We start from the raw sequence: 12,660 nt of genomic DNA on the forward strand, positions 1-12,660 counted from the left end.
CCTTATATAGAAGATGACTGCAAAGACTAACTCCCTACTTGAGAGGCAAGGGAAAAAAAACAATGAAAAAATCACAGAAATAAAAGCAAGAGAGAAAGACTGGCATAGAGAAAGAAAAAAGGCAAGACAGAAAAAACTTGCAATATAAGGAAACACATTAAGTGACCAAAAGTAATCAATTTCAAACCAACGATGGAACAGAATTTTAAGTTACACATGATCAAAGGGCCGAACAGCGTAAGAACCAGAATTTAACAGTAACAAAATAGCTATCTGGGTAATAAAGTACCCACAGCTACTTACATTAGTGGATATTATTTATCCACTGTAAAACACCTTAAAAAAGAAAATTGCTATTCCCTGAGTTGGGCAAACCAAAAATTATTATGAATGGTAGGTTACGATGTAATTCTTCCCAATTTCTGACACATCCTAATGACCTCAGATGGCTGTTCCACTGATGACAGCAGAAGGCTGCACTTCTTCCCCGTCCAGGCTGCTCCTCCCTTTTCGTCTGCCGCAGCAGGAGAAGGACCCTGCCCCAGCACGAACCAGTGGTCTCTTATGGTATTTGTTATGTCCCTAATGATATTTTACTTAAATAATATATTTCAATGACCTACATGGCAACCTTATGTAGAAAAAATATAAAAGTAGAAGGCATTTAGGAAAAATTAGTCTAATGTTTTACTTTCATATTCTTATCTTTAAAGTTAGCCATTTTAAAAGCAAAAAATGCAGGAAGGAATTTTCAATTGACAACAAAATTCCTAAGGCCTTTGGAAAAAATTATTATTGCAATCTAACTGATCTTAGTATTAGATAGGCATAATTTTAATATAGTTTTCCTTTTAAAAACAAATACTTAGAAATACGCACACAGAAAACAGCAGAACCTTGCTAGTTAATGCTCCCTGAAAAAATACAAAAGAACACACAGAGCAAATTAAGAATCCTTACGTGTTAAAGTTAACGAATACAATAGTTGTCATAACACTACATTTAAGAAATAGTTCATATTTAGTCAGACAATAGTGTAGCAAAATTTTGGTAAGCATAATAATTTTGATAATATGGTGCTTCATTAAAATCCTACATAACTGTTGGCTGCAAAAGATTTAAAGCAATCTGGCTGCTGTGAGCACTGACCTGGTTTGAACCACAGCGCTGACAGGATTAGCAAGTTTCTGCTGCGTGGCTACTTTAAGTTCACTCTTACTTTCAGCTTTACAAAAATACCACTACATAAAAGCTGCTATTATCTAAGAACAACTCCATTTGCTTGATAATTTCAAAAACACTGTCTCCATAGCATAATAAGGAGAAAGAGATGAATTGTTTTTAAGTAGATTTTTAAAACAAATACGTATGATTTGATAAAGTAAAATTTTGTTACTCACTGAGAGAGACTATGGCAGATTGGATTAAAGCATTCAGAAGAACAAGAGAGAGCTTTTAAACAAGGAAAAGAAAGCTCTACATTGAAGTTCAAAACAATGTTAAATATGGCAATTACAGCATTCATAAAATTCCTAAGTGTTTTCTGAAATCTTTAGAACTTCTTCACCATGGAGATCATACTGTAGCCCACTTCCCTTACCCAGTCCTATGCACTTCTTTCCACCAGCTGGCCAGGCTGCTGCTCTTAGAAAAGAGACTGGGTGCTACAGTTTCTGTCCACCAAACATTCAGCATAAATATGAAATTACTTCTGCTTACACTGTTGCTGCACAGATTTTTTCATCAAATATCTCCAACAGCTTAATTCTCTTCTGGTCTCCTGCAGTTGAATTTTGTTTATTTCACTGTGTTTTGCTTCTCTTATAATTTTATTGATGATCACATTTCAAATTACAGGTAAATAATAAAGATAGAGGGTTTTGTTGGGTTGGTTTTTTTTTTTTTTTTAGTTTTATAAAAGCAAGGTTGGCTTGGCCATCAACTGTCTAGTGTCTCTAGAAGTCTAAAATATCAAACCCTTAATCTCTAGTCAGAATTTCTTATCTCCTAACAGAATCATAAACCACAGCTGTAATATTAGGGCTGAAATAAATTTACTGCACCAAGACCATGCAATCTTCATTGTTACCAAACTTCACTCCCCTCAGTAAGGCAGAACTTATTCTTCCATACATATCATTTTGCACCTGACTGTATTTACTGTGAGTTTGTATGAGACCTTTCACAGTAGAAAAACATGGGTGCAGCGCCACTTAGCACACATTCGAGCTCTGCTGTAATAGGCAGTAAAACTTGAAGTGGCACAGCCACTTAGTTTCATGAACTGAAGACCAAATATGATTGGATGTGTCATAAGCTCTGTGGACATCAAAACCAAAAATGGTCTGTGAAGTCTGTTTTTTTGTAGCTTGAACTCAGAGAAACCAGATAGCCCATCAGCAGTCACTCTGCAAAAGAGCTGCTTGTCATCTTAACCTCTAATGTTGCTGTTCTGATGTCAAACATATTTACAGTGGACATTTTTAATCTGCCCTGGAAAAAAAAAAAATCACACAACTGGAATATGGTAAAAATCCACTTCTTGTATTGTATGTATAGCGCAGATCTAATCTGTGTTCTGCTTCCATTGCGAATTATTCTCTTCCTTTATTACTAAACCTATAGCATTGGCAACTAATACACAAAAATTTGATAGCAAGTATCTTCCAACTCCCAAATGCATATATATATGAAAGACAAAAAGATGAAATAGTCTACTAGTCTGCCAAAAGCCTTTTATTACACCCAGTGAATGGTTTGCTTTTAACAAAGGAGCAGGAAACCCAGAAGAAAGGGCAATGGCCCTTTCAAAATTTTATTAATTTATCACATGACATTAAAAAAGCCTCACAGCAGAGAGCACCTCTTATCTCACAAAGCACCTCCAAAATAGTATAAAATAAAAATATATAAGGTTCTAAGAATTCAAAGTAGATTTTCTATGACAATGACGAGTAACAATGTAAAAATCAGTGTCCAGAGTATTTTATTCTCCTATTGCTAATCAAAACTTCCACGTTAGGAAGGTCTGTCACCAAAAATCTTCAAGTGTGCTTCCTGGTTTTTTATTTTCTATCATAAATTAAATATGTAATTGTATTCTCCAACACAGAACAGAAATTCTGTGTTTTCCGTACAGAACTACAGCCTATATGCACAGGTGAAACTGACTCTATGAAAAATCAATTCAAACTTTAAACTAAATACTTCTACATAATAAGAAAGCAAAAAGAAAGATTTTTTTTAAAAAATAAGGTTTAACTGTCATATGGGCATCTACATGAAGCAGTTACATTTTCAAGTGATCTCAGTGCCAAATTTTTCCCTTCATTTCACATTTTAAAACAGAGTCGTTTTGGGCCAAGCTCTTTCTGAGAACACAGTCTATAATTACTTAAGAAACCAACAAGGAGCTGAGTAACTTTGAAAATCTATCCATAACTTTTTATGTCTTAAGTTGACGTGTGAATACAGGAACTAATGTAGCCTGATCTGCTTAGGGTTTTTGCTCTTCATCTCCTGTTTACTACCTTACTGAACTTCTGCTGCAACAGCTAGACCAACGCCCCGCACTGCAGGAAGAGATCAGTGCTGTAGCTGGTCTTGAAACACGTGCCAACTGTCCATCTGGGAAAGGCAACAGCCAGCTGGCTAACTGGCATGAACAAACAGCTAAGTTTTGTCTCTTTTCCTCAGTAGGAGCATTAATTTGAATCTCCTCTGCCCAACTACCTGCTTTCATAAAGCTTGGAGAAAGATAATTATATCTACAATAGTTACTTCCTTTCTTATCTTTCTGAAACTCAAGTTACTGGGTGAAATGACTCAGAGAGTGATCATGTAAGTCTTGCTCCTTAATGAAACCAAGCTAAAACACAATATGTGTCTATCAAAAATTTTAGGACAAAATAAGCTCAAAAGCTCTTGTAGCACAGCAATGCGACACAATAGCAGTGACAAAAATACAATACCTTGGGCATGCCGTCACTCTCTCCCATAAGATAGTCTATTAGTTGATTTGTTAGGGCTTCATCTTTTGCCCGTCCCACCTGTTAAATAAAGACAGAAGAAAACATGATATGAAAGAGAAAGGAAAAATAGCTATTCAGAAGGTGGCTTTCCATAAAAACACTGAAACTAGATTTAAAACATGGGTTTCTTTTTCGTTCTGTGTGTTTAAACCAGAAGATTACTTGGCTCATCAGCTTTGACATGCAGTAGTTCACATTTATTTTCTAATGTGTTACACCAGGGGATTGTAACTAAACAGGTCTCTACCAGCATGAATGGTTCCTCTGCTTTAGTGTTGGGAGTCATCTGGATCTAGGCACCATGAGAACTGAAGTCTGCTGTCTATCAACCCAGCACAATTTGTGTCTCAGAGGAATATTCAATGCTAGTCACTAGAACAGAGCCAGCACTATCTGGCCAGCTGAAGAGACAGTCTTAAAAATATGGCTGAGATTCTGAGATTCCGCAAGGACTCATATGGTACAACTGCACCAATAGTCTTTGGGTGGTTTCATAGCCTTTGGTGTATTTATTTGGGCTGAAACATCTGGATCCAGAGGCAACCTCAGTCTTACAAGCCCTGCCAACAGCTCTGTGACATGGAAGGCCTTGAGAGTGGCTGCGCTGGCTCTAGGCAGAGTCAGGTCTACTATTACAGACTTGGAAAAAACTCCAGTGATACCTAACAAGTTTTTCTATGCTGTGGGTTCTTCTGTAAACGGTAGACTGTAAAAATCAAGAAAACTGAAAAATCATATACAGATATTGCTAAAAAAGAAAATTCCAAACTCAAATGTCTCTGACATGCAACTATAAAAATCTGAATGGATTCATAAACCCTCCTTTGAAGACTGAAAACCCTTTTTCCTCTGGTGTCAGTATTAACTTATTCTACTTTTTAAATGTTTAGATATTACCTTTACTGATACACTTTTCCTTCTATTTGCAATCTGTCCAAACACACTCACTGATGCTAGGAAATTGTCACAATTCTGAAAGTAAAATTCTTGAAAAGACAAAGAATTTTTTGTTTTATCAAAAGTTGCTTACTTACTGTTTCAATTGCCATTTCTATAGCCAAGTTATCTTCTGTGCTTGGACTTTTCATAAAGTGCTTTAATGCCTAAAATGATACAGAAGAAAAGTTAAAACTGAGATGTGAAATGTTCATTTTCCTAATTTTTATCAAGTTATGTCTCTCTGCATCTGGACAGAGAAGTGGCACACTGAACACCTGTCTGTATTTTGCAGCCATACGGACAATCACATACACTACAGAGGTAGCAGCTGCTCTTGTGGATACTCATGCAAGGAAGAAGAGTTGAGTCTTTACTAAATTCTGGGGTATACCTTCATCTAACTGTGAAAGATGCTTACAGCAATATGGTGAGGAGAAATTAATGATTAATTAATTGGACCATTGGACCCCTCCTATGCCTCAGTTGAAGGTGTGGGTCAGCTACAGTGTCTGTAATTTGCAAAAATCAGTAATATTTTTTTGGTCTTTGTTCAGTATGCAAAAGTCAAACATTTAGTAAGCATCAGTCCACTGATCTGTAACTGATCAAAAGGAAGTGTGTCAATTGGCATACTTCCTTAAGGTAGTTCGTTTTTAAAAACGAACAGTTTTAAGTTAGGGCATGCTACAGTATTAAAGTAATAAATTAGTCAGTGACCAAGGCTTTATTGGTCAAGCTAATTAAATATAAATAAATTCTATTTCTATGATAATGACATTTAAAGATTCATTGAGAATAGTGTATCATTGATCCACCTGGAGTCTCTACTGCTACGAAAAAGTTAAGTGCATGGCAGTGTACAATTCATAGAATACAATGTCGATAATTGTAAATATAAACAGTTCACTTACGTTCTTTACACTTTTTTCAAATATCAGTATGTTATCAGTTAAGGCAGCTAAAGTCTACTATGAACTTCTCTGATTTTGAAGTACTGTATTTTGAATGTTTCTGTGAACCTTTAACTATCACCATTATATCCTTTAAGTACTGACCCGTCCATATTGGCCACACAGTAAGAAAAATTTTCCCGCCTGAAAATGTTTCTTTTCTCCTTCAAAATACAGTGCGATGCTCTGATAATCTTCATTGGTAGTACTTTCAGAACCTGCAACAGATAGATAGCAATGATAGCTGAGTATTAAGTAAGACAAAGGCCTTACCAAAGGAACAAATTCCTGTTCTTTTTTTTTCTACTGACATTCAAAGAAAACCAAAGTCAGACAGACTCAAATTATGTCTTATACATTTTTTCCTATTTAATCAGACTAAATGTCAGACACTAGGAGCTCCTAATACAGTGAAATAATAGTTGCCATAGGTTTTACACTATAACGGGATATCTGGGGTTTTTTTAATAGACATAATAAAATGGCATAACTATGATCTACTAGTTAATTTTTCCATTATATCTTGGCAATAATTAGCGGAGGTGATTATGAGACTACCACCGGAATTATTTTCACAGTTTAAGAATATGCAAGTACATCTGTATTGCACAGAGCAAGACTACCAGGAGCAATGTACGCATGTGGTAGCAGGGAATACTAGAATCATAGAATCATAGAATCACATGGTTGGATAGGACCTATAAGACCATCTAGTCCAACCGTCTTCCCACTACCATTGCTGCCACACCTACTAAACCATATCTTGTAGCTCCTCATCAAGCCGCCTCTTGAACACTGCCAGGGACGGCGACTCCACCACCTCCCTGGGCAGGCCATTCCAGTGCCTGACCACTCTTTGGGAGAAAAAGTTTTTCCTTGCGTCCAATCTAAACCTCCTCTGGTACAACTTGTGGCCATTTCCTTGGGTCCTGCTTGTTGCCTGGGAGAAGAGGCCAAACCCCTGCTCATCACAACCTGCCTTCAGGAAGCTATAGAGTGCAATGAGATCTCCCCTGAGCCTCCTCTTCTGCAGACTAAACAATCCCAACTCTCTCAGCCGCTCCTCATAAGACTTGTGCTCCAGACCCCTCACCAGCTTTGTTGCCCTTCTCTGGACACATTCCAGGGCTTCAATGTCTTTCTTGTAGTGAGGGGCCCAAAACTGAACACAGTACTCGAGGTGCGGCCTCACCAGCGCCGAATACAGGGGGATGATTACCTCCCTGCTCCTGCTGGCCACACTATTTCTAATGCAGGCCAGGATGCCGTTGGCCCTCTTGGCCACCTGGGCACACTGTCGGCTCATGTTCAGCTGAGCATCAACCAACACCCAACACTACTTGGTCTTCTAACCAAGATTCCATTTTACTGTACACATCTAAAACAAAGACAACCACTACTCCAAAGTTAGTTTTAAACTCTTTTTCTACCCACTTAGATTACAATTTGACACATCCTGTTTTGGAGAGGAGAGAAAGAAGAAAGTATAAGGAACAGTAGAAAAATAGTGGCCACCTTGACAAGCAGTTGCAACAGTATATCATCAAGTTAACCATTGTTAAGTATTTATAACTTTCATAACAAGAATATATTTCTGAAGGAAGAGATTAATTGAAAATATGAGATAATTTGGTACATACCTGTGTGGAACTGTTTCCACACAGAAACAGGTGAAAACATGACACAGGTGAAAAATATAGAATTTATTGCAAATTGACAAGCTAGTCACTGACTGACTTGATGGTGTGTGGTAAAAGTCAGCTTCTTTGTAAGGCCTCCTTTTTGCCTCTTGTTGAGACAACAGGAGACCATGAAGGGCCTTAAAGAGAAAAAAAAGGGAAAACAAGTGATATACACATGTAAGAAAAGAGTTGGAACTGTGAAAAAAAGGAAAAGAGAGGATAAAAATAAAGAATTGTACCAGCAAAATTCTTAGTTTTGGAAAAGCAATAGTACATACATGAAGGTCAAAGAAAGGGATTCCTCAACGCACACAAGAAAATAGTCTGGACAAATGTTTTATCTCTATGGATAAACAGAAAAAGCTCTAGTACAGGCAAGATCTGAAAACAACTTAGACTGAAGACCAAGGGAGATATCTCAGTTGAAAGCGAAGCCTAGATTGTATGCCTCAGTTAGACTCAGGCTGCCAATCTGTCCATGGTGACTAGAAATGGAAAAGCCTGGGAAACAAAACTTCACATGTCTTGTCTTCTAATTTCAAATTGGTCTAAACCAATTAAAAGAACAGCAAAATCTATTGAAAGCAAACAAGTAACCTGGAATACTCACTGATTATATCAGCATAAATCTCCATCTTGTGGTGTTGTTGAGCTAATGTGAAAGCTTCATTGTTGCACTTGGACATGACCAGGAACTGGATGGCAGAACCATAGTCACCAAGCTGCAGAAAGAATCTAATCAGAATGAACAAATTAATACCTTAGTACTAATTAGCATAATGAATACAGCACATGTTTCAGGAATATAGTCTATTTTGTGGCATACAAATATGATACATTTCTAATTTATTTTATATCTCAATTATTTTAAACAGGTTACTAAAATTAACTTAATACAAATAAGACATCATGGTAACTTTTATTATTGTCTAAACTCATTACTTCAGGTTAATATAATTTTAATGAGAAAGTAAAAAAAAAAGGGAAAAAAGTAGTACCTGCTTAGCTGTCCAAATTTTAGGGAACTCAAATCAATAAACTGAAATATATAGTCACTGGTCAAGTACCAATAACTAAAGTCTGATACCTTAGCAAGCCTCACCAACTTCCAATAATTGGCCTCTTTCACCCTTTTTTTTAAACCTGCGTAATATGATTGTTACCTGGCCACCATCTTTGCTCCATCAAGAGACTGTGTTTCTCTCACAATATTAACAGCTTTTTCAGGGTTATTAAGGTGATCCAAATACAGTCTGATTACACTGTCCCATTGTTTTGCATGCTCATAAGCTATCACAGCTTCCTTGTACCTGCAAAATAATGGTTCTGCATCAGTTGTTCTAACTTTTTAATACCTCTTTATAATACAGTGTGAATGAAACACATAGTATCTTATTTCTGAGAGGTTACTTTGTGACACCTTCCTTTCCGTTTGCATGTAACAGCCTTGTTCTGCATTTAATGCAGTTTTTTGGTCTCTATTTCTTTTTCTCTTGGGAAAATGAAAGGCAGAGATAACAGTATTTTTGAACTACTCTGCCAGCACCCCTTTTGGTATATCTTAAAAGTGGTTCACCTGTTCCATCAGCACACATTATCTGTTCCATCAGTTCCATATGAAATCACTTGGGAGTGAGAGAACAATAAAAACCAAACAGATGATAACTAGTTGTACAATTTAAAAAATGAGACTCCTTTTCTGTTCTGTGAATAAGATAAAGAAATTCCTTATTCTCATACCATGCAATTGACACAAATTGTATTTTCTAGTCTGATCAATGCAAACATTCAGCTTTGCTGCTCTTTCATATTATAAAGTGCCATTATTCTGAAGCACATTTACTTACAGGTAAGGACTAGTAGAAACTGCATTCTGTGATTAAATATAACCTATTTTTGGCTTTTATTTCAGCCAATAATTTTACATTAATCAGTATTTTGCAAATGTAGCCATTAAGATGTAACAGTAATTTGGTTCTAGAATGAAAAATTTTCTTTCATGATTACTCCCCCTTTGAATGACCTTTGAAAATCACAGCTAAAGAGTTGTTAGAAACAAATTGAACTTCAATACTCTGCTAAGTGGAATATTGCATGGGGTGCAGTACTTGAAAACTTTTAGTGATTTTCATTAAAAAGATATTAATGCTTGCACAAGAAAAAAATCAATTAGAAACACATCTTTGATACTAGTGAAAGGTGCTTAGATTATGTTTAAAATCTTTACACAAGACCTTAAGGTTGCATATTTCAGAATCCATTTTCACAAGGCTATTTTATGCCAAAATTAAAGTTTGTCTTTTATTTTACATAATAACCACCACCACCACAAAAATAACATGTTTTGTAAAAAAAGATAAGCATTCAATTCACCTGCCATCGGCTTCTTTGGCTTTTGCATATTGTAGGTGAATCTTTGGAGATGAAACATGAGGAAGAAGTTCACCAACCTTTGCCCTAGAAATACAAGATAGTAGTTATTTAATAAATATATCTGGTTTCAAATTTTCTCCAGTAAACCATGCATATTTATATCAACACCGAAAAGGAGGCTAAAAAAGAAGTAATTGAACATAATGTATAAGCTTTGAAGGCACTTTAATATTTCCAAAAAGCTGCACTTTATAGATGTAGAAACTGGAAATTATAGACTGCTTCATGAACATACAGGCTTAAAGAAGTACAGTACCTTCTCTTTTTTGAGGGTACGAGCCTAAGAAATGCCAGACCAACAATATTTACCTCTGGCATTGTCTAATTAATCTACAAAAGTAGTACAGTATTAATACTGTAACCTGAAAGAATGTGCAAAAGAGTACAAAAGGCCACCAGTACAGGTACAGTTGCGATTACGCCCGTGATTCTGTGCCACAGGTTGTACAGAGGACTCTAGGCAATTAGAACTAGATTCTCCAAGCGACAACATCCATAACAGCAGAGTGTGGAGGAACACAGAAGTACAACAGTCCTTCCATAAATCTAGCTTCAGGAATTGCACACAGTGATTATGACACAAAGGCCAGCAACCTAAGCAGTGGACCTTTCAAGACAAAGGATAGGAGAGGCTGAAGAGAGGCTGACCTTAAATCTCACCTTTCTGCCTAAAGGACAGAGCACTCCCCAGACTGAACCTCCTTGTGCTAGTGTAAACAAAGCTTGTACCTCCCACTTTCCAAATCAAGGCTATCATTACATGCAAGCTACCCTACTTAACTAAGTGTTCTCTTGGTCTGTTCTGATGCCACTGACACTTCCATGAGGGAATAAAATTTTTCTCAGTAAATTAACATAATATTCCAATCTAATTTTTAGACCATTCATATGGTCTAAAAAGGAGGAGGGGTCTTTCTGATCTCTGCTTCAATCAGTTCTTAATATTAAAAGTCCATAAAGTGTAATTAGGTAACAATTAAGCCCTTAAGTCTCAGTAAATTGTACTTTTCCACTGGATACTTGAGAATAATCAAATTCACTTAAAAAAAAAATTAACAATGTATTGAAAATAATGCCATCATTATACAGACTCCACTTCAACCAGCAACTTAGAAGCACTTCCAACTGTCTGAATATTCAGTCTCAGCTACATATTTTATAACTGAAGAAATTTAATGAACTAAACAGTAACTACACAAATAAAATGACTAAATTCAGTGCAGCTTATGTTAAAACAACATAAGCTTATGAGAGAACACTGTTCTTGTTTAAGCTTGAGGGAGGGAACAATAAAATCAATGAAACATAATGAGACATTTGTGATATTCAGAGAATCATTCCTTTCCAAAGAGCATCACAGAAAGTCCTCCAAAATATAACACTACTCTGTAGTTACCTCTGTACTTACCAGTTTTTACTCCTGATGTATACAGATGCTGCCTTGTCAAAATATTGTCCCTTTTCATAGAGCTGAGCAGCTTCTGAAAATTGCTACAATATTAGAGAGCATTAAAATATAATTTCTAATTTAAGATTATAAATAAACAGCTTAATAAATTCACATATTGAGCCCTAGCTTTACTAACTCTTTTGAATACCTTCATGCTCTCCAGAATAGCTCCACAGTCTCTTTTTAGTAACCTACTGGGATGTTTAATGGCCTGGTTTACCCCTCGATGGATATCTCCCATTCGAATGGACATCTGAGCCACTCCAGCAAGACAAGCTTCATCATGTTCCTGGTACAGGCAATCAAATGAAAAGCAGTAACTATACATTATACATCAGAAATATCACGTCACAAAAGCTACAGTAAGCAACTACTGAAACAAATAAACAAAACATTACATGGACTTAGTTAAATAATTTTTTTGTCTCAAAATTCATGCCTAGCTGCAACTGTCTCTTATTTAGAAGAATTCAGCTTTGTTATCTTCTCCATATTTATCTTTAATTTTTACATTTTAATTACAAGATCTGTCCAGACCAAGCATACACAAGAAGAATCTGTTTTAAAGACAGCTCAGTTCTGTTCTCTTCTTTCCTCCAAAACCAACAGCAGAGAAAAAGAGAAACTACAAGCATGATATTTCCTTTTTTTTTTTTTTTTTTTAAGGTGGTAGAGCCACTGATGTTTCATAAAGCCAAATGGCTTGAATTCAGAAAACATTGCTATTTCCCCTGTTATGTTCCCCTATTATAATTTAAGCTCTTCATAATAGACATTTTGCAAATATTAGAGGAAATAATGCCAGAATAAGGGAGGATCTACTGAATATTATGTTTATTTTCTAACACAATCCTTGCCTGTCTTTATATAGATAATAATTCAGTAAAGAAGAACAGAAATAATAATTAGTACTTTTGTTATAACAATTAAAATCCTAGAAACATTTTCTGACATTTGCATGTTTATTATGAAACTGCTTAAACTATAAAAACCTAAGTCTAGTTATGCCATGTCAGTACAATGGCAATACTGCTTTATACCTAATAAAATAATCATTCTGTATACTAAAAATAAGAGAAGTGCAAAGACTACTATCCCAAAAGCAACAGTCATAGAGGTTTAGAGTTGAATAAAAAAAAATCCAAATTCAAGTGAGTCTGAAACATACAACTTAA

General features: G+C 35.9%; 1 protein-coding gene across 1 annotated transcript in view; it reads right to left on the reverse strand.

Annotated features, from left to right (window-relative positions):
- WDR19 (WD repeat domain 19) overlaps positions 1–12,660 on the reverse strand; it is a 45,776-nt gene that overhangs the window by 10,170 nt on the left and 22,946 nt on the right. Inside the window, exons 21-28 of the mRNA XM_086746234.1 lie at positions 11,634–11,774; positions 11,444–11,526; positions 9,976–10,059; positions 8,766–8,912; positions 8,213–8,337; positions 6,026–6,138; positions 5,066–5,134; positions 3,972–4,049 (exon numbers count right to left, since the gene is read on the reverse strand). Coding sequence (XP_086602360.1) covers positions 3,972–4,049; positions 5,066–5,134; positions 6,026–6,138; positions 8,213–8,337; positions 8,766–8,912; positions 9,976–10,059; positions 11,444–11,526; positions 11,634–11,774 — 840 coding nt within the window. The remainder of the gene's footprint in view (positions 1–3,971; positions 4,050–5,065; positions 5,135–6,025; positions 6,139–8,212; positions 8,338–8,765; positions 8,913–9,975; positions 10,060–11,443; positions 11,527–11,633; positions 11,775–12,660) is intronic.

Source organism: Chlamydotis macqueenii, chromosome 4, assembly GCF_036417535.1.
Source record: "Chlamydotis macqueenii isolate bChlMac1 chromosome 4, bChlMac1.mat, whole genome shotgun sequence".
Taxonomy (NCBI): domain Eukaryota; kingdom Metazoa; phylum Chordata; class Aves; order Otidiformes; family Otididae; genus Chlamydotis; species Chlamydotis macqueenii.